The sequence below is a fragment of the Carassius carassius genome, chromosome 1 (genome assembly GCF_963082965.1).
Source record: "Carassius carassius chromosome 1, fCarCar2.1, whole genome shotgun sequence".
NCBI classification, from domain to species: domain Eukaryota; kingdom Metazoa; phylum Chordata; class Actinopteri; order Cypriniformes; family Cyprinidae; genus Carassius; species Carassius carassius.
The window spans coordinates 37382851-37408014 of record NC_081755.1 but is presented as its reverse complement, the minus strand read 5'-3'; the positions used below and the strand labels follow the sequence as shown (position 1 = coordinate 37408014).

The 25164-nt window shown below is 40.7% G+C and overlaps 1 protein-coding gene across 3 annotated transcripts in view; it reads right to left on the bottom strand.

Annotated features, from left to right (window-relative positions):
• Positions 1 to 24526, bottom strand: part of cacna1ha (calcium channel, voltage-dependent, T type, alpha 1H subunit a) — a 107897-nt gene extending 83371 nt beyond the window's left edge. For all 3 annotated transcript variants that reach the window (XM_059558310.1, XM_059558329.1, XM_059558320.1), the window contains exons 1-2: positions 24233 to 24526; positions 22880 to 23213 (exon numbers count right to left, since the gene is read on the bottom strand). In XM_059558310.1, the coding sequence (XP_059414293.1) occupies positions 22880 to 23189 (310 nt within the window). In that variant the 5' untranslated portion in view covers positions 23190 to 23213; positions 24233 to 24526. The remainder of the gene's footprint in view (positions 1 to 22879; positions 23214 to 24232) is intronic.
• Positions 24527 to 25164: the final 638 nt, after the last annotated feature.

Here is a 25164-nt window from a genome sequence, read left to right as displayed (position 1 = left end):
TCAGCTCTCGATGGTCTGCACAAGCCCAGGTGAACTACAGAAATGGCCTGCAGTTAAAGCAGAACTCGTTACTATCATGGCCGAAGCCAAATCTGTATATACGCTAACTTTAATCCCAACGTTGCCTTGGTTACAAGCTTTGCAGACTGCGGCAGCGGTGCCTGATTCGGCGTGTTTGTATCAGGGCAAATCTGGCTACTCCTGCCTAGGGTCCAATTAAGGCAGCTTTCTTTGAGGTTCCAGGGGAGCGAAGAATTCCCCCAGTCCACATTAGAGCTGCTGGTGTCCATAGCCTGACAAGCCTGTCAGAGAGTAGCACAGAGTAGCAGCTGGAAGACACACACATTCTACAAGGATAAGGGGCTCAGAGTGCTGCAGCTACCATTCAACACATACACACATGTTATGTTCATTACTAAACACTATTACTGCATTATTCAAAGCTGACATACTGTAACATGGACAACAGGATTTTCCCTTCTCTTTAGAAATAAAAGAAGCACGACACAGACATACAGTAAAATGAACTTGAACTAGCTCTTATAACAGGCATTAACTTCACAACCATGAGCACATATGACTTTCCATATTTACATAACAGCTAGAATAGAATAGAACAGAGGAAAAATAACATGTTAATTTTAGATTATTTGTTGTTTAATATGTTAAAAATTATTAATGCAGCTTCAATTTGTTAAATTCCCGTAGTAGCTATGCTAATGTATATTCAATATAATATAATATAATATAATATAATATAATATAATATAATATAATATAATATAATATAATATAATATAATATAATATAATATAATATAATATAATATAATAGAAATAACACTCTAGTTTCTGTGAATATTATTTGTTGTTTAACATTATTTTTTTTAATTCCCTTAACAGCTATGCTAATTTATATTCAGTAGAATAGAATAGAATATAGGAAAAATGACATGCTAATTTCTGATTAATATTTGTTGTTTAACAATTAATGCCATAGAGCCCAGAGCTGCCAGATCCACCATGGTCTCGAGTAGCCAGACCTACAGACTGACTGCTGAAGGTCTGGAATTCATGGCAGCTTTCATTGGCCAAGGCCCGCCCATGATTACAGCTATGCTCCGATTACTACTTCTGTTTAGTAACCCTGCTCTTAGAGGGCTCCAGAGAGCCCCCCCCCATTTTGGATATTAGGGGGTGGGTAATGTCAGAGTCTTGTCTGTGTTTTGTGTGTGTTGTGCTCCATGTGCCTTCCTGTGCTTCCTTATTTGGTCATGTTCCTTTTCTCGTTTAGTTTAATTATGATTCCTGTTACCTGTTTATTAATTATCCACTGTATATCTATCTCGGTCAGGTCTACTCGTTACGTGGATGTGTTTCCTATTGTCTCCAGTGTTGATGTACCCTGTGCCTCATGGATTAAAGACTGTTTGTATATTCCTCGTCTCCTCGCTCCTTAGTTCCGGTTACCATCCAGAGTGTGTGTGTCGTGACAGTAATAGCTATGTGTCACATTTATGTTCTGTTTTCGTTTGGCTTTATGTTTTATGTAACGTTAAGTTTTTCTTAAAAACCTTTTCCAGTAATTAAGCCCTGTGTTCTCCTCTGTGTTTGATTGCGCTTGTTTTCTTATATGGATTATTAAAGGATGGATTTTATGGATTTTGCCTTGTCAGATAATCAAAACAGAAATCAACTCTTAAAGGTTATTTTAACTAGCATGATTAGTGTAGTTATTGAACTTCGAGGGGACAACTAAAATGCTCCAAAAGTGTAACATGTATTATCTTTACTATACCATCTGAAAAAATTAAAAATTTCGTTACTGTAAAATGGCTGTTAGAACATAAGTTTTAATATATTATGCGATTTTGCTCTGTGGAAGTCTCAAGTAAATTTTAATCTTGTTTTATGGATAACTTTTTCTTTTCTTTTTTACTGCAAGAATGCAGCAAAGAAGTAGGATAAAGATCCAGATTTTTGTGGTAATAAATTCCCTTTTTTTATTTAAAGTTTTATTCTAGTGCCTAAATATGGGCATGAGCAGAATGTTTTCAGAATGTGACTGTTCATAAAACTCTTCAACTTTAAAGTCCTTAGAGATTAAAGACACTCAAATTACAAGCTGCCTGTGATTTTTACTCCACTCCACGCCTCGACGGACAACAAAAATTTGAGTAAAATGACAAATGAGAATCCCTAGACTCCTCTCAAGCCCTTTAAAGCACAGCAGGAAGTAGTGAGCAGAAGGCCTCTGACATTGTGTTGAGTAGCACACAAAATTAAAGGACTTTCATGCCATATTTCTTTAAAAAAATATTTATATATTATCCACGTAGGCATTCCAAGTGTTATCACCTGAAGTCTTCCAAGCCACTGTGACATGTAATTAGGGTTGGGAACCAAAAACTGGTTCTTATTCAGAACCATTTCTGTTTTTGGAAAAGAACCGGAACCGTGAGCAAGATTCAAGTTTCGGTTCTGAAAACGGCTGTGAGAAACCTTTTGCCGGCATTTCCTGTAAAAGATGTCACAAGCCCAATAACCGAAATGCAGAACTGCCTCTTTAATGAATGAATTAATCATGTTGTTTGCAATGACGCGTCGTGTCTTTAACTGCCAAACACATTTTTTTCCAAAACTGTACCATCTCTCGTTCCTTTGATAACTGTGCACATCGTTTTGTCTGACTGTGCATGTACCGGCAGCGTACAGCACCAGCCACCACTAAATTACACTTCAACTTCAACTTGGACGACTAAATAAATAGACTGCTATTGTTATGTAAGTATGAGGGTTCGATTATTTAATATACAGGTGAAACAATGTGGAAACTACTCATTGCATCACACCATCTCCTGACTGCATTATTATTTGTAAAACATGGGGTTTATGGTGTGTGTATACATGGTTATAAGTATAACAGTTTATATTTCACTAATATAGGGAAATTAACAAGTGTCTTAGACCTCAAGGGACTATTTTGCAAACCAGCTTATTCCAATGTTCCTTTTCAGGAACTCGAGCTGCGTCGAAACGCTTTTGGGGAACGTCCCTGACGAAACCGGCTCTGAATATCGTGTGCAATCAGTCCATCGGAAAGGCGTGACGTCACGGGCGGGGTGACGTAGCGACCAGGAAGCTATAAAAGCACGTGCCGTGCAGCTGGCTTCAGCTTCGAATCTGTCAGCAAGCGCTCTGTGTGTGCATGTGCAAAAGTCTGTCCTGTTGGTCCTATTTATTGTTGTCTGTCCCTTAGCTTAAAAAGATCGCTAAAACAGCTCAATATGCCTAAGCAGAAGCAAAAGACCAAACATTTGAAGGGCGATTCCAAGCCGCGTTACAGACTCTGTGTTCCTCCCTGCACTCGCTACATTACGAGCGGGGATACACACAGGCTGTGCGTGGCTTGCCTGGGATCGAAGCACGCTGAGTCGGCTCTCGAGGGGGCCGACTGCCCGCATTGCGAACGTTTGCCAATGCGGACGCTTCGATCCCGGAGGGCTCTCTTCGAGGAGGGAGCCTTCACCAGCGTTCCTCGCGGTGCTGGCCCCGCTTCTGCCGAGGCAGAGCGGCTGCTGCACTCGTGGGGTTCGCAGGTGGATCTGTCAGAAGGAATGGAGACGGGCCAGTTCTTATCTCCTTCCTCATCTGCCAGATCCGGTGCCCAAGCCCTGGGTTCGGAAGCACGCTTGTCGGTTTCTTCCCCCCAGGGTGAGGGATCAGCTCTTCACCTCTCGTCCTCCGAGGAGGTCGATGTGGAGACTGTTGCTGGGGATTCGCCACCCCTGTCGCCCCAGTATGAGGAGCTTTTGGAGGTGGTCACGCGTGCAGTAGATAAATTAAAAATCGACTGGCCTGCTGAAAAACAGACTGAGCCGCAGAGAAGCAAATTAGACGAACGCTTTCTGCGGCCGAAGCAACCACCTCCACGTCGGAGCCTTCCGTATTTTCCCGATCTCCATGATGAGTTATCGAGATCGTGGAATCACCCGTATTCGACCCGCCTCTTTGGCCCTGATTCACTATATTATGGCAACGTGATGGGGCTGGGAGAGCGTGGTTATAGAGCGATGCCACGGGTTGAACAGACGCTCGCGGGCTATCTGTCACCCGGTTCGGCCTCGTCTCTAAAGGCTCCGACATTGCCCACTAAGCCGCTTCGAGTTACATCATCGCTAGTGGGCAAAGGTTATGTGGCAGCAGGTCAGGCTGGGGCGTGCCTTCATACTATGGCAGTCCTGCAAGCTTATCAGGCTGACCTGCTGAGAGATGTCGATGAGGGGGAGGGGATTAAGTCTGAAGATATTGAAGAACTCAGAAAGACCGCTGATCTCTCCCTCCGCGCCACTAAGGAGACCGCTCGCGCAATTGGGCGGTCTATGGCAGCCTTAGTGGCCGCGGAGAGGCATTTGTGGCTGACCCTGTCAGAAATTAAAGAACGAGACAGGGTCTGCCTCCTGGACGCCCCGCTTCAAGCCTCGGGCCTGTTCGGCGACACAGTTAATACTGTCGTCGACAGGTTCCAGGAGGCGCACAAGCAGGCGGCGGCGTTCCAGAGTTTCCTCCCTCGTCGCTCTCGTGGTGCATCTGGGCGGGAGATGACCACGCCACATACCGGCTCCTCACACCGGGAAGCGCAAAAGCAGAGCGTCGCCACTCGTGCTCCCCCACGTCGGGACCGAGGGCAACGACGCTCTGAGTCGGGGGCTTCTAGGGCGAAAACCGATTTAAGATCTGTCATCGAAGCCCGGAAGTCCTAGACGAAAAGATCCTGACGCCAGGATCCAGAGGGTAGCCCCTGCTGGGGTAGAGCGCGGTTCACCTCATTACACGGTGCCCGTCTCACCTCAGTACCCTCAGGAGGTCGGTCTGCCAACCCTGCCAGAGCTTCAGGGCGCAGCGGCCTCCAGCGAGCGCCACCCCCAGTTACTTCCGCCCGTCAGCGTAGCGGAGCTGGGATGCTCGCCGCCCCTTCGGGGGCCTCTTACACCAGAGGTCAGTCTCGAGAGACTGATTCCCTTAGTAGATTATTTAGCAGCGTGGAAGCTACTGCCAAATGTATCTCAATGGGTCCTGCGTACAATAGAAAGAGGCTATTGCATTCAGTTCGGTCATCCACCACCGAAGTTCAACGGGGTTACACCGACTGTGGTCGGCCCCCAGCAGGCTCTGGTTATGGAACAAGAAGTGAATACCCTATTAAGGAAGGAGGCCATCGAGGTGGTCCCTCCTCTAGACAGGGAATCCGGATTTTACAGCCGGTATTTCATAGTTCCAAAGAAGGATGGGGGGTTGCGTCCGATCCTAGACTTGCGTCTCCTGAACCGCTCAGTTATGTCACTGAAGTTCAAGATGCTCACTGTCAACCAGGTTGTAGCTCAAATCAGATCCGAGGACTGGTTTGTCACAATAGATCTCAAAGACGCATACTTCCACATATCCATCCTTCCACAACACAGGAAGTTTCTGAGGTTCGCTTTCGGGGGCAAAGCTTATCAATATCGAGTACTTCCCTTTGGCCTCGCACTCTCACCCCGCACGTTCACGAAATGTATGGATGCGGCTCTGGTATCCCTCCGTATGCAGGGCATCCGCATTTTAAATCATATCGACGATTGGTTGATCCTAGCTCAATCAGAGCAGATGGCGGCTCGACATCGAGATGTCGTTCTCGCACACATGGGGGAGCTGGGTTTGAGACTAAACGCCAAGAAGAGTGTACTTTCTCCAGTTCAGAGAACCACCTATCTAGGCGTAGTATGGAATTCGACCACGATGCAGGCACGCTTGTCTCCTGCTCGGATCGAGTCGATCCTCACATCAGTCGAGAGAGTCAAAGAAGGCCAGTCACTCACTGTCAAACAATTCCAGAGATTGTTAGGGCTGATGGCAGCTGCGTCCAACGTGATACCTTTTGGCCTGCTGTACATGAGACCCCTACAGTGGTGGCTCAAGTCCAAGGGCTTTTCCCCGAGGGGAAATCCACGTCGAGTTATCAAGGTCACGCGGCGGTGCCTTCGTGCCTTAGACATGTGGAGGAAACCTTGGTTCTTGAATCAGGGCCCGGTGCTGGGAGTTCCTTGTCGCCGTGTAACGCTAGCGACAGATGCGTCCCTCACCGGTTGGGGTGCGGTCATGAGCGGCCACCCTGCCCGCGGTCTGTGGAGTGGTCGCCATCTAACATGGCACATCAATTGCCTAGAGATACTAGCGGTCTATCGAGTATTGAAATATTTCCTCCCAGACCTGAGAGGTCACCATGTGTTGGTGCGCACCGACAACACATCAGTGGTCTCTTATATCAATCACCAGGGGGGTCTGCGTTCGCGCCCCTTGTACAAGCTGGCACACCAGATCCTTCTGTGGTCCCAGGGCAAACTCCTCTCGATCAGAGCAGCGTATATTCCTGGGAGATTGAATGTGGGAGCAGACATACTGTCGAGACAGGGGCCGAGGCCCGGGGAATGGATGCTTCACCCCGAGGTGGTGAAGCAGATATGGAGAGTATTTGGTACAGCCCAGGTGGACCTCTTTGCGACTCAGGAGACATCGCAATGTCCCCTCTGGTTCTCTCTAGTTCATCCAGCTCCTCTGGGACTGGACGCTATGGTACAGACCTGGCCGAGGCTTCGTCTGTACGCTTTTCCCCCTATCGCTCTGCTCCCGGGAGTTCTGGCGAGAGTACGCCGGGACGGGGCCCGTCTACTACTAGTAGCCCCGTTCTGGCCGGGCCGAGTATGGTTCTCAGATCTAGTCTCGCTCCTCGACGGCTCTCCGTGGGAGATACCGATCAGGACAGACCTACTCTCACAGGCGCAGGGCACGATAATTCACCCTCGCCCGGAGTTGTGGAAGCTGTGGGTGTGGCCCCTGAGGGGGCACAGCTGTTAGCAGCTGGTCTCTCAACCGAGGTTGTTGAGACCCTACTCCAATCCAGAGCTCCCTCTACGAGGAAACTGTACGCCCTGAAGTGGAAGCTCTTCACTTCATGGTGCAGCGACCGCCAGCTTGACCCAGCAGACTGCCCAGTTGGTACAGTTCTGGAGTTTTTACAAGCCAGGCTCTCTGCGGGGTTATCCCACTCCACCTTAAAGGTTTACGTGGCGGCCATAGCTGCTTTCCACGTCCCTTTCAATGGTCAGTCAGTGGGTAGACACCCCCTAGTTACACGTTTCCTCCGCGGTGCGCTGAGGCTGAGACCTCCAGTACGATCCCGTGTTCCCCCCTGGGATTTGGTTGTGGTTCTAGAGGCTCTTTGTAAAGCTCCATTCGAGCCAATACAAGATATCTCAGATAGACATCTGACATTTAAAACTGCCCTGTTACTGGCAATCACCTCACTAAGGAGAGTTGGAGATCTTCAGGCCCTTTCGGTGGCCCCTACCTACTTAGACTTTGCCCCTGGTATGGCCAAAGCATTCTTATACCCTCGAGCGGGTTACGTTCCGAAGGTTCCCTCTGTTACACCACAACCTATCGTACTGCAGGCCTTCTGTCCTCCTCCCTTTCGGGAGCCAGACCAAGAGAAGCTAAACTGTATGTGTCCAGTGCGAGCACTGGACGCATACGTCCACAGAGCTGCCCTGTGGAGAAAGTCAGACCAATTGCTTGTTTGCTACGGTCCTTCTAACAAGGGTTCTCCTGCCACCAAGCAGACCCTTAGTCGTTGGATAGTCGAGGCTATCAACGTCTCCTATGAGTCCTCTGGTCTTCCCCCTCCTTTGGGGGCCAAGGCTCACTCTACTCGGAGTATGGCGGCCTCCAAGGCCTTCTCAGCAGGTGTGTCCCTCTTGGACATCTGCAACGCTGCGGGGTGGTCCACGCCCTCCACATTTGTCCGATTTTACGATCTTGACATGCGAGCCACGCCGGGCTCTTCTGTTCTCTCGTCTTAGCTGTGCTCTTTTGACTACACACTAGGCAGGGATTTGGAAGTCTGGCAGCGTGGGCACATCGTTCCCCAAAAGCGTTTCGACGCAGCTCGAGTTCCTGAAAAGGAACGTCTCAAGGTTACGTATGTAACCCTAGTTCCTTGAAGGAACGAGACGCTGCGTCGCAGAGCCATACTCCCGGCACCCCTGCCGGCGCTTGCTTCCCTACTCGAAGCTGAAGCCAGCTGCACGGCACGTGCTTTTATAGCTTCCTGGTCGCTACGTCACCCCGCCCGTGACGTCACGCCTTTCCGATGGACTGATTGCACACGATATTCAGAGCCGGTCTCGTCAGGGACGTTCCCCAAAAGCATTTCGACGCAGCGTCTCGTTCCTTCAAGGAACTAGGGTTACATACGTAACCTTGAGACGTTATTGATAGTGTAAAAAAAATTAACTTTGAAACACATGCTGATTGATGGACTAGCATTACTCAACATTACTTACTACCTTCCAGCAGCACTACTTTCAATGAAGGTAAAATAGTAAAAAAGTATAATAATACTTAATTTACATGGAACAAGAAATGGAATATTTCTAACTATGCCCAACCCTACTTATGAAGATCTGTATACTGTATTACATGCTGAATTTAGACATTGCTATCCTTTAAATTAAGTTGACAGTAAGTAATAAACAGTATTTAGCATTGAGTAGTTGAATATTGTGCATTTTTTCTTACCACTATTTTTTTAATAGTTGTTTAATGATTTTAATGGCACCAGAACCGGAACTGTTAGGCAGAACCGGAACCAGAAAATTTCTAACGATTCCCAGCCCTACATGTAATGATGCATACATTATAAAAGTCAAATTACCCTCCGAGGAAGGGAAGTTACAACAAACTTGTGTACTTCATTTAACTTGCTGTGTCCTCTGGATAATTACAACAACATAAACATAAACAGAACCAAGACTGGAAATGATACAACGTGTTCATTACCCAACTGGCCCTAACCATCAGGAAACAAATGCTTTTGACTACCTGAGCATGAAATAGAGCTGTGAGTGTGTGAGAAGCCATGGCAGCAGAGTCTGGCCTCTTAATTACATTTCCTCAGAAGGAGAAATGGTGCTGCTCAGACGTTCCACTGCGCTGCACATTATTATATTAAATGAGGAGTATCTAGGGATTTCCAACCATTCCTTTGTTAATTTCAGTGCTCTGTAAGTGCACCTATCTTTCTACCCTCAACAACACTTCCATAACCATTACTGGCCAACAATGTGTAAGTCAACACGAGGGCACAGAAATCCAGCCATGATAAAACTTAGAGACCACCGTTCAGCGTTGACACAGTTACAGCTTTGTTTTTGACAGGTGTGTATATCTTATCATAACTGAGGCAGCGTTTGAGAAATGAGAGCTGACACAGAGCCAAATACTGCACATCATGCTTGGGACAGAAAACGGATGAAAGCATTCTGCTCCATCTCTATAGGGAACTTTTATTATCACGCATCCCAAGGTTGAACTGTGAGTGGTTTGGAAGCTGTTTCTGAGTTCCATTACTTGGCAAACCTTATATGGCAGAATACGGATCTCAATAATGCCAGCATTTTTAATACCTGGAAGAACAGGAAGTGCTGTCTGCTTTTGTCTGTGAAGAAGCGGCTCATTGCTCTGTGTCTAGAGGCACAGGTCATCCCAGAATAGACTAGATTCTTCTTCAGAGCGATAGGAGCTATTTGGAGATATTTAAAGATAAAGGCAGCAGCACCCACAATGAAAAACATCTTTGTTGGAGAAACAGTCTAGTGTTAAGTGTAACGCATTGAGCCATGGTGCTCATATGGGTGATAAAAGTTTGAGTCCAGATTTAGATATTTTCTGATTCTGGTCCCTCTTGACTCCTCATTGTTTCAAGTCTTCCTTGTATTACCATCCTAATACTATACATTTTTCAAAGCTATCTCCAATATCTCTACAGAGTCCAAAATGAATCATTTATTTTATGTTACTGCACTAGCATTCAATAATTGTTTTTTAAATTGATACTATTCAGCACAGAGGCATTAAATTGACCAATAGTGACAGAAATAATGCAAAATACAGTTTTACATACATAATCATCTTGGACTTTTTCACACACACGCATGCACACACACACACACACACACACACACATACTGTATATATACTGTAATTAAAATATGCATGTCTCCATCTCTCTGTGAAATGTACGTTACCCTTTTCTATAATTCATAAACATTGTATTTTGTCCTTATAAAGTTACCAACGACTGGTCAGTTACTCAGTTTTAGATACCAAAACCAATTCTAACACATTGCACGCTTTATTTTTTTTTAAATGGCAAGAAGTGCAAGAAAACTTTCAAACTAACAAAAAGTCCAAATAGTCTATGTAAGGGCATATATATATATACTAATCTTTACTTTTAGATCTTGCTCTATGCTAAAAAGAGAAAACCCAACAGTAATCAAGATTTTTTCATACAACTGGGCTTTTTTAGTCCACAGAGAAAGTCTGTTTTCACAAAGACTGACCTGCTGAATCCTTGCCTCACATGCCTCAAACACTATTTTCACCCTGAAAACTGGGTTTGCTGTTGAGATTCCATTAATGACAGGAGTATCGGGAACAATTCTTAAAGAGCGTGTTCAGATCAATCTGGGACTATCAGGGGCCCGTCTGGGCTACAATCCAGCCGTCACTGCAACTATGAAAAATCATTCAAGCTTCTCATTATTTTTTCAAGGATTCAATTACAAGGTAATCAAACCGTGGGAACGCTACTCAAAAGTACGTAAGGATAAATCTCAGTCCTAATTGTCGGTCAATGCCTTTTTTACAGTCGTCCGTGTAAAACAATACAAGCACATAAACATTAGGCCCTAACGGAGAGATTCTTCACAGCGAGGATTAACAAACTGTACTTCACAGGATATAAACACAGTGGGAATGTTCCTCTGTCTTCTCTCATGGAGTTTCACAAGTTTCGAGCACTGGCCCTCAGATGACTCCTCTCAATCATGTGAGACTAAACTGAGCATGACATACACTCTAAACTTGAGAGAGCTCTTGAAAGGTAAGTGAATAAGGTGGGCTTAAATCGAGAATCATAAACAACACATGAGGGCACGTCATATTTCAGCAGCTGTGTGAAAGTCGCATGTATGCAGAGCCGCATGGAAACCCCTCATCCTTCCTTCCTTGGACAGTCTGCCAGAGCGCTTGGGGGAGGAATGCTTACAAACAGTAACACTCTATACTCAGCACAGACAAAGGAATGTGGCGTTTAGAGTAAGGGAAGATTTATTTTCTGATACCTTGCCATTTTACATTTAGAACACGCTAACACGCTCTGATAATTTACCTAATTAGGAATTGAATCCTGAGCGTCATGCAAACATCCAGCCGCGCCGAATGAAAAACAACAAACACACGTGTGTAAATATAGCCCTGATGCTGAGCAACTGCAAAACAAGCAGCCTGAGCCGTTTGTCTGTTTTTTCTGGAGCCCCCCGGGTGGTCTCGTTGTAAACCGGGTGAGTTACGCTATAGGGCCGTCTAGTGAGGGTGCCAGCTAAGGACCATCCACCTGTGTGGCCTCTCAGAGTCTTGATTTTAAAGTCAACCTCCATAAATCTCCCATTCGTCATTAACCTGTGATTATGAATAGGCCAAATGTGAGCTATTTATACATAATGGTAAGGTCATACGCTCTAATTTGGCTGTGGCACACGGAGGTGCAGAAAACTCAGATAGAGATAGTTCAGCTAATAATAAGGTAAAGCACAGGGAGGCACAGCAAGCACATCGTTAAATATGAGCAAATATGACAGCTGTATTAAAATAGCACTCACTGCCATAGGACATTTCTGTTACTCGCACCACTAAGATGAATTGTGACATGGCTTCACAGGGTATTTCTTTTCTGCCCTCATAATCATGTTAACAAACGTCCACTGCTGTGGTGCCACGTGTAACCGATATAATCTAGAGACTCTACCCTGTAAAACTTGAGTCTCTGATCACATACAGTATATAATGTTTATTGTAGTTTTAATTTTAGTATGTTTTCCAGCATACAACTTTCATAAAACTTTCATCTCTGTTACAATATCTTCTGATTTTAAATATCAAATCAACAAGCATAGCAGCTAAATGGAATATATTCCTTTTTTCAAAGAGGTCAACACTTAACTGGTTCAATCCCTTTTACCCCTTGGCCCTGTCCAACGTTCACTATGACATAAAATGTAATTAAAAATATAAATGCAAATAGATTCAAACATAAAATTGTATTATATTTAATAGTGTTTTTTTCTTGGTTTATTTACATTTTTATGTAAATGTTACAATTTTGTTATATTTAGTAAATGACTGTCTTGTGATGATTTAATTAAAAATTTAATAGTAATTAAAACTCTAAACATGGGCTGAAACAAATCAAACTGAACAATTTAAAATCATGTAAACAGAGGGAACTATTTGCTAAGGACTTTACACTGACACAACTGGAATCGCTTAAATCTATCTAAATATTTGTTAATCTAAATAGTTGTTATCTTAATATAAATAATTGTTATCATTATAGCAGATCAACACAACTTTTGACATTTTAAGATATCTACAAAAAATTTACTCAAAAAAGTATGGAAGCCCATTTCCACCACATAATAATAATAATAATTATTATTATTATAAAACATTTATAAATAATACATTTTATAAAAACAAAATTATAAAGTAAAAATTATGACATAAGTCATGTATATAGAAAAACTGACATAAAATAATCATAATCATTACGTACATAAAAATGTAACTTATGGAAATAAATGACTTTCAAGTTTCATAATTTCGACTTTTAATCTCATAATTATGACTTAGTATGTGATACTTTGACTCATATCATAATTACATCTTTTTTTTATCTTAGCAAGTCATAATTTAAGTTTTTAAATTTTTATTTTTTTATTACAACGACTTGGGTTTTTTCTTTCTTTCTAGTGTCAGAAATTGGTTTCCATAAAAAATCCATGCAAACTGTAGCTTTATTTTTTTTATGTTTCATGAACAACTTCTTTGTTTAACACTGTACTTTAAAATAGAAGGTAGTAATATCTGATATCCTTAGAGCATAACAAACAGAGACATGTGGCCAAGGGGGTCAGACAGAAATAGTCAAGTTTTCCTTGTTGCATATAATGAGAAATCATTAACTTTGGCCGTCTCTCTGAGCTAAACAAAGAGATGGGCGGCACACGGTCAAGACAGGAAGTGTTAGCACTGGACTGACTTCAGGGCCATGAAATGGAACAAACAAGATCAGGGCATAAGCGTAGGCGTCCTGTCAGATAAGCTAATATATGCTCTGTGGCATGTAGCTGTACCTCATGGCTACCCGAAACATTAGCACAGCTCTCTCAAGCGCTTCCACAGATAAGACGACCGCATCTGCCTCTTCAAACATATCGCTATCAGCAACTTAGTAGCCACTTCAGCTAAAATAAGCCATTTATTTTACAAATGCTGGTTGCTTTTTGGGCCATTTCAAAAAAGCTTTTTATCATATACAAGTGGATCATGGTAGACCGAGCTAGCAAATGTGAGCTCTTTTATACAGTAATAATAAGGCTCCATCTGGCCTAGTGGGAAGGCTAATGAGTATCAAAAATGTTTTCATTACATCATTGACATTAGCTAATGTGCTTTTAAATGGCAATTTAAACACCATTGAGTTACCACAAAATGCTAGCCATTACAAGTCTCTCTGTGGGGAGGCCTACCCTGCATAAGTGCTGCATTATATTTCATATATGTGGAGCCAAACTACACAGATTTCTGGCTAAATGTTGGATTTGCTTCACTGAAGCAGCTTGCTAATTTACAAGGTCAAAAGCAATTACGTTGCATTAAAACAACACTTTGGAATGAACATAGAACTTCAAGAAAAATAATAGAATTCTATTTACTACAATTTTTAACACTCTATGATTACTGGAATTACTTTTCAAGATGTAGTCGAGTAATGTAGAGATTCGTCCCTGGAGTAGCCTTCGATTAAGTGCCTTGCTCAAGGTCAAAATGGGTTCTCTAGCTCAATGACCACTTCATTTGTGGTTTGAACCTGCAACTTGGTTAACAACTCAGATTTTGTTAGCCTCATTATCTATGTATAAGCTCTTATCTATCAACATGTCAGACTGCTGCAAGTCTGACGGTAGAGTATAACAGTCAAATTCAACAGTCAACATAAAAAGTCCCATTGGCTTTCACTATAAACTTTAAAAAATAAAGGAGTTATTAGTCCAAAAAGGAGTTTTTGCAGTAATGCCATATACAAGAACCATTTTGGGCTCCCTAAAGAACCTTTCAGCAAACAGTCCTTAAAAGAACAATATTTTGGAACATTTTAATAATGTTTACCACAATAAAGAACCTTTGTGGAATGGAGAGTTTCCTCAGATGTTAAATGTTCTTCATAGAACCAAAGATTCCAAAAAAGAAACATTATTTTTATGAGTGTAGAGAAATAGATTTCTTTTTTACGATAATGCATTAACCTTTCAAGACAGCCCTAGATCAGCACAGATCAGCACAGAGATTAAGTGATGATATTTGTTTTTTGTAAAAGTCATAAATCAAATCTAACTAATTGCCAATTTTCCAGTAAAGAACTAAACACAAAACGAAAACTAAGCTAAAAAAGCAATGACCTCCAAATCGCATGAAGCATTTTGAATGTAATCAAGGTTAAACTATTTATATAGTTGTATATTTTAATATTTAGGAATATATTTCAAATACATTATTTTGTGTATTTGTGTAAGTACATTATTATTTCCAAATACATTATTCTTGAAACAAATGCTTTATTTCCAATCCATAGTTCATTCCTTCATAAAAGGTATTAATAATTCAGTCTTGAAACCTTGGCTTTTTGCTCTGATTCAACATTTGTAATGTGATCATTTCAGAACTGGTTGATTTGATGCATGACTTAAACTCTTTATTAAGAAATTACCTGACATCCCTATGGAGAAAACAAATGGGAAAAATACCTCCGGAATCAAGGCTGCTGAAAAAGTGGTAAGTCTAAATTCTGATAACTAGCATTTGGAGTAAAACAACACATGATCACATCAGTGATTAAACTGAGGTACCTAACACGACTCCAGAGACCTTTTGTGAGCCCCTTAAGACTTCAGAGCAGAAGGATCTATCGTAGTTTATTGTTTGCTTGACCGACACAAAAGAACACGGCGGGTATAAATTGGTCCAAATGGAATTTTTATTTTTGCATCTTTTCCTCTCCCACCCCAATTCCCCTTTGCCCCCTCTCCACACCATTTCATAACCCAGGTCATTAATAATGTATAATATTGACTCAGCAAAGCCCTTGCTTTCGGGATGAAGGGGTGCTGTACTTTATCTTGAAGTGTGAGGCATGAGCTCGTCTGTTGCCTGGCAACCAGGTTGTTCCTAGTAAGTGCTTCTCCTCAGAGAAATCCCCTCATACTATAATGCAGTGAAAGCCCAAAGTGCAGCCCACATGCCCCTCCCAACTTACCTTTGATGAAACTACATACAGTAATAGTTCATTACCAGTGCAAATAATGCACGCAGGTGCAATCTGAATGTTTTCACTGTAATGGGATGCCCTGAATTTCACGTATCCATGTGTCATCCCATAAAAGCCCAGTTTTAAATCTGATCTAAATACAGAACGGACATTGTCTTTCTGTCATGTGGCAAAATACGATGCTGTGCTGAGAACACGCCTCATAAGCCCTGTATAAACTAATGGTCCACATTGCCATGACAACCTCAGTGTGGCGTACAAAGACCTTGCCGTTAGCACCAGTTTTTGCAATGCAGTTTTTATTTATTCATCAGTTTTTGCTTTCATCGTGCACAGAGAATGCAGTGCACAAACTCACATGATTGACAGCCAAGCAGGAGCTGTAGCTTACATAAAACAGCAAGACCAGTTAAGGCAGGTGTGCAGATGTGGGGAACGGTGCCCAACAAAGAACATTATTCATAGTTTCTATCTGACTACGAAATCACTAGGCTTTTCTTATAGTAAGAGTAAGAAAATGCACTTCTTTTCAACTTATGACTTATTTAAAAGGATATTTCACCCCAAAAAATTTACATTCTGTCATCATTTGTTCACCCTGTTGTTGTTCATAACATATATATTTTGAAGAATGTTTCAATTGTTTTCATCCATACAGTGAAAGCCAATGCGGTCCAAAACAACACTGGACTCTTTTGACCCTAGTGGAAAATAAATATATTAAAATGTATTGGAAATAAATGTATTTCATGCTAAGTGAAACGAACGAATGAACATTTATGTACTCATACCCTGCAATTGTATTGTTGGTACACTAAACTGGTAATAGTTTAGTCTGTTAAATTGGAACAGATAATTTTGTGCTTAACGCACTTTAACTGTGCGAAAGTAGTACTGAAGTCCAACTTAAGATATACTGAAGTATATTTGATCGTTTTAAAGTAGAACTATTGCAAGCACACTTTAAATATCTAGCATTTAAAGATGGATATTATTCAAAGATCATACGGTCCTCGTCAATAGTGACATCAAAACACATTTTAGGCTTAATATTATGAAATGAGCATTGTGCAAAAGTAGTACTCCGAATCATCATTTTTATATCAGTAGGTCTTGAGTGATATGTCAGTAAATATGTTAATAGATTTGACCTATACTTTGTTTGAAATAAAATTATTGTACAAGTATTAATTTTTTACTAGGGGACTTTCACTGACTGAGACATTATTTTAAAATATCTTCTTTTATGTTTGATATAAAAAAGAAATAACAAGAGATTGATGTAATTTTGATGCAGATAAGAGAATGATGCTAAAGTGAAGATTTGAGCGAGACCAATATGTTGCACACCCAGGAAAATCATTCCTTCCCATACAAGCAGTGCAGTAATCTTTAATAATTTAATTTCTGGATAAGGCCAAAGGAAATGATATCAGATGGACAGATATTTCATCACAACAGGAAAGATCAGCATGCACTACTTTTTATCCTGATATGTCTGGCAGTAGATTTAATGCTGCACAAAGCGACTCCAAAACTTGTTTAAAAATTAATATTATTTTCATAAGCTTGACACCATAAGACTGAATATTTAGAAGTCAAGTCTCTTAAAGAGATCTCTTGCATAAAAAGGGCATTATTCACTATCCTCACAGAAATCCCAAGACAAACAGAAGGAGAAGGGTGACAATGTAACAACTAAATTCAATTCACATCAGAATTTACTCTTGAGTGCATTCAACATCTGCTGAACCAGAAACATAAAACATTGCTTTATTGTCATTTTCAATCAACTGAGCCTTGCCCTCCTTGTGTCCAATTGTCACTCTCAATGTACGTTTCAAACTGGCATCAACACCTGATCCGTAGCTTTTAACACACTGTCATTTGTGTGTGGTCTACATTCAAAGTGTGAGATGGCAGCTGAATCAACACAATAGTGAAACACTTCTGTCAGAGAGGAGCCCGGCCCCACAGCATGCTGCGATTTGAGAATGCATGCTTCAGAAGCTCAGAAGTGCTTATAAGCAAGACTCACAGAAACTCAAATACAGACACAGCCCCTCAGATAATAAAAAGTAGGAGTGCCATTGAGAAAAGCATGGTTTTGCTCGCTTTTTAAAACTCGCTTTCAATTCCACAGATGGGAAATTTTTCCATGCTACTGTTGGCTCTTTCATGAGCCTGGAATATATCTGTCCCCCTCAAATGGAGCGGGTTCCAGTTGGCCGCCGCTCCCCAGGGAGGTCCATTGCGACCTAAACATCCACCTCCCACCAGCCACTCAAATATCATCCTTTCAGTTCTCACCTCGTATAAACACTTCACAGAGCCAGGTGGATTTGAGGTTCACCAGAGGGACCCGTCCATGGCAGCCTTCAAAATCGATTGCCACTTAGTTTTTCAATTATGCCCTTTGCCTTTTGTTTATAACCGTCTGTTGAGAATAAATCACACGAGTCTATTGCACCACACCTTACATGACCAAATCAATAACCGCTGAGATCAACAACACCTTGGAGTTTTTGTGACATGTAGGATATATACATTGAGTGAATGAGTAGAGAGGATTTTGACTTGTTGTGGGACCTGTTGGCCCCAGTGCTACAAGCTCACTCATAAATATGTTAATATGCAACAGGCTATTAAATACTTAAACCGTTTTACCTAGTCATTAGGATTTGCATATTCTCAATCAAGAGGATACATTAAAATCTATATGCTTGACTCATAAATATTAATTACGTGATGTGATATGCGTCTTGATTTGCTAAAAAGCAGGTAAGGAGATGCTAGTCATAATAGGGATTGATCTACTTTAGAAAAATGCCAGTAAAGTGAACTTTTTTGCTAGATGGTTATTCACTTCACATGCTATACACAATAGATTATACAATATCCATAAACAAATAAAATATAAGAACTGAATGCACAGGTGGACTTTAGGTTTTTAAATACATAAATATGTTTTCATAGTCAAGAGGAATTGCCTATTTAACCAGAGGCGCAGCATCAAAAAACTAGGGGGAATATTACAAAACAAAAACATATGTTCTTTGCTAATGAATATTAATTATGTGATAGTAAAGTAGGGGCATATAAGCTTGGCTCTTGTTTATTAATTATGTGATGTGATAAGTGCCCTGATTTGATGAAAAACAGGTGAGTAGGTTCTAGTCATGTTAGCATAACCGCTAACATCTTTGTTGATAAACTCAGTTGGCAAAGGCTGTGACTGGGACTCCATTTGGTTCATTGTCTGTGCAAAAACAGCTGATTAATCTCTTACATTAATGTGTTTGAGTATGCTAACCAGCTAGCTAAGCGATTCAGTTTACTAGCTCTTAACTAAAACAGTTGTTTTTATGTGTTTCTTTTTTAACTGCTAATGCATTGTTAATCTAATCTAATAGCTAATACATCACCTTATTTTCATCGTCAATAGAGCTGAATTAAAATCTCTAATTATTATCATGCACCTTTGTCTTTATTGATGAAATTGATGAGCACTGATTACAGCAGTTTCGCATTTTACTTTGATTAAAATTCTGCACACATATCAATATAGAGAACTGTTGCTAAGATACACATTTTCTTACATACTCTGTCTCTGATTTTAAATTAAGAAGCTTTAAATCACTCAAGAGAATGATGTTCCAGCAAGCAGCATTTTAACAGCAGTCTGAACAGTATTGGCCATCCTAACCCCAACATGTTAAACTTGTCCAAATTGCTTTTGGGGAACAGGCTGCCACCTACTGTATCATTTGTAATCTTGAAGCCAAGTCTAACCTGCACATCCTGATCGTCACCCCTCAGTGACTTTGGCACAAGTAACTGTTTTTCTATCATTGTTAAGTTTGAGACCCATTACCATTATCTAGACACAAACACACAGTATCATAAAAATGCCATCCAGAGCTTTTACCACCCCTGAGGATCAGTATGAAAGTTTAAATTTGCATTGATGTTTATATTTGTGACCTGACCCATGAAGCTTGCAAGTGCTGCAGATCCAAAACAGTTCATAAATTTGCGTCGTGTGTACAGGCTGTCCTTTAAAGGAACAGACGTCCGTGCCTTTATCACTTCTGTACATTTGAAGTCATAAAACAGCGAGAAGACTTCGACAGCAGATTTGTACGGACCTTGTTAGTTCAACACCATTGCGCTAAACACTCTGCGAGCCGCAGGCCTAAGGATATACAGAAATCCAGCTGAACTGATATTAATCCTCAAACGCTACTCTAATCAGCATGCTTTGGCTGTGACTGACTCCTCTTCTCCATAAGCCCTAGACCAATAAATCATTCAGCTTCTTTTCCTATAACTACATTCAAAGTCTAGAGGTAACACAAGCACCGGTCCCCATCTTCAACCAAAACAGCATTAGATCTCCAAATGTCCACTCCAATTTAATCCTTTAAACACAATGCAGATGCAATATGATCGTCCTAAATCAGATCTTACGGTAGGCTTATGACTCGAAGCTATAAGTGCATTTGTTCCTGTCTGTGTTCCTTGTGTGCCCTGAGTGGGGTTTCAAAAACAAGAACATGCTGAGAGACTGCAAACTCTCTGTGTTTTCTCTGTCTCTCATCCCTTCTCTGCCAGCACAGACTTTCTTTGTTTCTTTTGTGATGCACAACCCATGACCTATCCCACTGCGCTGAGCTTCACCATCAAACCGAATGATGCACACCGTGAACACATGCTTCCATTTAATGGTGAGAAGTTGCTCTAAGGGGAAAAAGATAAAAGCCTGCAGCAAGACAAGCTGGTTTTGTGCTAGTGTACAGGAAAACATTGGTAATCATTCTGCACCTTGTGTGATGCTGAGCAAAATCTGGGATTATATAACACTATGAAGCCTCTTGATGATATTTGTTTCCATATGAACACAGAAGCTCATGAAATTAATCTAGTTTTAATCCAGTTGCACCCAGTTAAACAGTCTTTCTCAATTAGCACATCTTTTCTTAAAGAGACATTCAGTTCATTCAGTAATGAAAATGTCGTTTTAAACCTGTATCCTGAAAAACATCTGTTTTTCTGTCTATCCAAAAAAGTAAAAGTAGTATTGTTTTGGACCCTGTTGACTTTTTAATGTATAAAAAAAGTGAAAGCATTATTCAAAAAAATCTCTGTGTTCCACAAAAGGAAGAAAGCCACACAGATTTAGAACAAGAAGACATAATTTAGATTTTTGAGTGAAATATCCATTTAATACATTCCCCACCTGAAACTGCATGCTTCCCTACAGTAGGTGATAAAACAATGTGAAAAAAGCAGTATGTCCGAATTCACAGTATTCATAAAACAGTAGGTGAAAAATAACTTACTAGTTCCTGTAAGATTCTGATGGACACTTTACTACCCCTGTGACGTGATGCAACTGGCACTGGTAGATCACATGACTGATGCACTATGTCTGGACTGCCCTCATGCTATACACATTAATACTATACAGAACATATTTTCAGAAATGTAAAAGAGAGAGAAATTTACTTAAGAGTATGTGACTTTGGATGCAGCGTGCACACGCATATGGCAACATGCCTGCTCTGAACAGACTGAATGTTGTCATTGTGGTCCAGGTGTACTCCTCAACAGGATACTCGCATGGCAACATGAACATTGCACACATGATCTATATCTGAATTCACAAAAACACAGTTATGCCTTCTTGCTTGAAGGGCAAGTGCCCCTGCAAACAGGACTGCAAATTCAATTGTGTGTTTTGAGAGCAGCTATTTTGAGCTATTCAGGCTGACATTTTACAAAAAAAAAAAAAAAAACTAGGCAATAATGATAATATAAATAAGTGGAATTGTGTTTAATTAAAGTAATATTTCACATAAATTTTTTTGGAGAAGATTTGGCACTGATTTAAAACACACACACACACACACACACACACACACACACACACACACAGTCCCAGTTCTGCCATTGATGTCTACAATATGTCAGAATACCAATTAATCATCACCTCAGTGTTATGGCCTTGCAACACGTGCCTGAGGGCGGGAAAGCTCATGTATGACTAATCAAAATAAAGATGATGCATACTTTCATCTGACAAGCATGCTTATTTGAAGCCTTCATTCTGCTCTGCTACACTAATGCTAGCGTATTAAACTGACCCAAAATCAGCCACACAAAAAAACTCCCTTTTTTTTTGGTTAGAAGGCTCAGTAAAGCAGAAGAGAGATCGAAAGACAGAACAATATATAAATGACCCAAACTTATGAATAATAAACAAATATAATAACCAGCCATTTTAAAAATCAAAATTTCCTTTTGTGTCTTGATGTGGGCCGACAAATGTCTGATGATCTCGACATTTCAATTTTTGTTGTTTCAGTACATTTGTCTAAATAGTCATTGGAATGATGCAGTGAGGCACATTGCCATTTCTGTAATGTTTCAGAACTGCATACTTGGTGCATAGATCCTAATGGAGATTATAATAATCCAACATACATTTGAGCAACGAAAGCTGCCATTTATGTGCATTATATGCAAAGTGCCCCACCATGAAAAATGTTAACAACTAACATAAACAAGATTTCAACGGAAAATGCATTTGCACACGACACTTAGTAGTTTGCAAAACAATCATGGAAATAATAAAAAAGGTTTTCCATAACCTCCAAATATCCCACAGAGTGCTTTCTGTAGCAGAACAACATGACAACAAATCCATTAAGTGTATCCACACTAATCATGGGTCTAATTGCACACTTTACAGCTGTCAGTCAAGAAGTGATGAAATACATAATGCACTTCAGACCACAATGTGGCCATCATAAATGTAATAAGAAAACAATTTCAGCCCAAAAGTAATTTATTTTATGGCTAAGCAGCAAAAAGCAAACCACAAAATGGAAGGAAGTGCAGGGCACAAATGAGGCCAGCAAGTCCAATTCATCATTAAAAATGAGAAACCATAAGCCCTGTATATAATCTAGATCATAAAGCAATATCTACAAAGTGCCAGGCTGCATTTTGTGCATCACTTCAGCAGAGAGCTTGAGCCACCCCTACAGCTAATGAAGCTATTTATAAAATAGTGCTCTTAATTGCTACACTGCCAAAAGGACGCATCTTTGGGAAGCCTGCACCGTTGGGAGAACGAGATCAGCTCTTATTTGCTGAAGTTTCCTGTCAAAATACATGCAGGAAGCTGCAAGCTGCCACGGCAACCAGCCAGGAATTCAGCATACACCTACAGATCTTAATTGATACCGAAGTCCTTTGAGGTCCAAGAAAAACAAAATAGTAACTGATTGATTGTTGTGCATGATTAATGCCGGAGTTGTCGGCGTACTCTTCAAAAACCACATACTTGACTTCTAAATAGTAGATGGAACATTATTTAAAGGATATGGGTTGCAAACCATCCTGAGACACCAGCTCCGTGGACGAGTGGTCTGTTTGATGCAGAAGAAGACAACAGGCGCGAGCGCCGGGTAGGGGGGCTGCTCCTCCTCATCCGAGACCAAATCCGGAGTGGGGTCCCGGGCCCCGGACCCCTGTGCCTGAGAGCTCTCATGGACGGGGATCCATGTGCTGCTCTTTTCCTCGTCATCTCCGATTTCCTCACTGGGACCGGGCGCCCGGTACAGGGCTGAAATGGGAACTCTTACCTCTCCTCTCTCCAAGTAATGAAAGTGTTCTCTCCCCTCGCCATCAGTCATGATAAAGCGTCTGACAATGGTATCCTACAGTTAACAGAACAAATATGCCCAATGAACAATGACTGTATGGCAAGCCGATTTAACAATTATTCCTTAAAACTAACGCATTTGTTTTTATGTTCCCAGTATTTATTTTGGAATACTAGTAATGATCTAACAGTAACTATTATCTTCTTCAATTTCAGTAGTAACTATTCATTAGATATGGGTAATTACTAGAGTAGCGGCTATTAGCTATTCAGTTAAAAAATAGGAATTTTTAATTTGCTAGAAGTCACTATCTCAACATTAATAAGTAACTACTTCTCTGTACAATGGTAACAAATGGTTGCCACTGAATTCTAGAGAGATCTATAGTTATAGATGTCAACTATTCATAACTAGTATGTATAACCGTTGTTGCTGGTAGCATTTTACTTCTATTAGGTACTAGTACTTATTTGTAGTCATTAGTTTGTTTCAGCTTTACTAGCACACATTTATTCTATAATTAAAAATGTTATAGCAGAACTATATAGTGACCAATTGACAGATAGTCACTATTGATATAAGAACTATTGTTTAACAAATAAGTATAGCATCAAATTAATAATTATTAGTGAAATAGTGACTAGTAAAAAATTAGCAATTAGCAATTAAAAATGAATATTAAATTAAGTACTAATAAAATATTAGTCCATAGGGTTGAATGTTAATTCGGCTTGCCATGCATGTATTAAATGAAGGATTGTAGATTGTCACGGTTTTGTACAGTGAAGAGAAAAGCGCCTGTAAGATGCATCAGATAGATCAATATCAAGCTTCATCACAATTTCCTATAGTTTTACATAAACAAAAATAAAAGGGACCATGAGTACATATAGTCATTAAGTTGCGTTTCTAAAATTATATCTCAACAAATCTGCGCACAGCTGCCGTAAAAAAAAACAATGCTTTTAAGAATATTTATATCTGCCTCCAGTATTTCTATTTTTCTACAAAAAAAGATACCCCGACGGAAATTGATTTTAAGCACAACTTATAAAACAAAACAAATAAGTTACCTTATAGATAAGGAATTGGAGGTTCCCATAAGCATCTCCTTTACTTTCAGTGTTCCGCAGAAAAATCCGTTCTGGTAAGAGACTGAGACTCGCTGCGATCCATTTGTCTCTTTCAAATGCAGTTTCTGCCTCTTAACGATGAGTAAGTCCTTCGATTTTCTTTAAAATGAACAAATCTTAAGAGATTTATTCCAAAACATGTCAGAGTATCTCAGATGTGTAGCAAGCAAAGCCATTATCCAAAGTAAAAACTGCAAAAGGGTTTGGCGCATCTATGTTGGTCGGGATTCTCCCTTGATGTGACAAGCCAAACTTCTAGTGAGCAGAGCGCGCGAGCACGTGACGCTTCCTTTGGCTTTACCCGCATTACTTCACACATGATACTCTTTTGTCTTTCTTATTAACACAGGATATCTTCAGACATGCTGAAACCATGCTTAGATTGAGATTAAATCGTGCAATTTTATATTACATTGATGATAACTGTAGACTATCCACTGAAAAGCCACACGGGAAAATCTGCCTACAGTTAGCCTATTGAAAAGAATAAATGTTTACGCATAAAGAAATTAATTAGGATAAATCCGCACATGTTCAGAGATACTCACCTTTGTTTGGGTGCAAGTCTCTGCTTCTCATAAAATGCGTGTTTTTCTCTTGCCAGTCACTCAATATGTGTCAGTCAGATAGCCAACCAAATTTATAAAAGATTTACGCCAATTAATGAATGATTTGAGACTACAGAATGGACTTAAACCGATTTTCAGCTCCACCTACTGAATTGTCACCGCAGTCAGACAATTTTATGTTGGCGACAAAATAACTATATTTTCCCCACGTGTATTAAATGCACATTACCATTTTGTTTTTGTTGCTACTGAAATCTATTTAAAGAGAAGCAAACTAATAAAACAAATATGTGTTGGAACTGA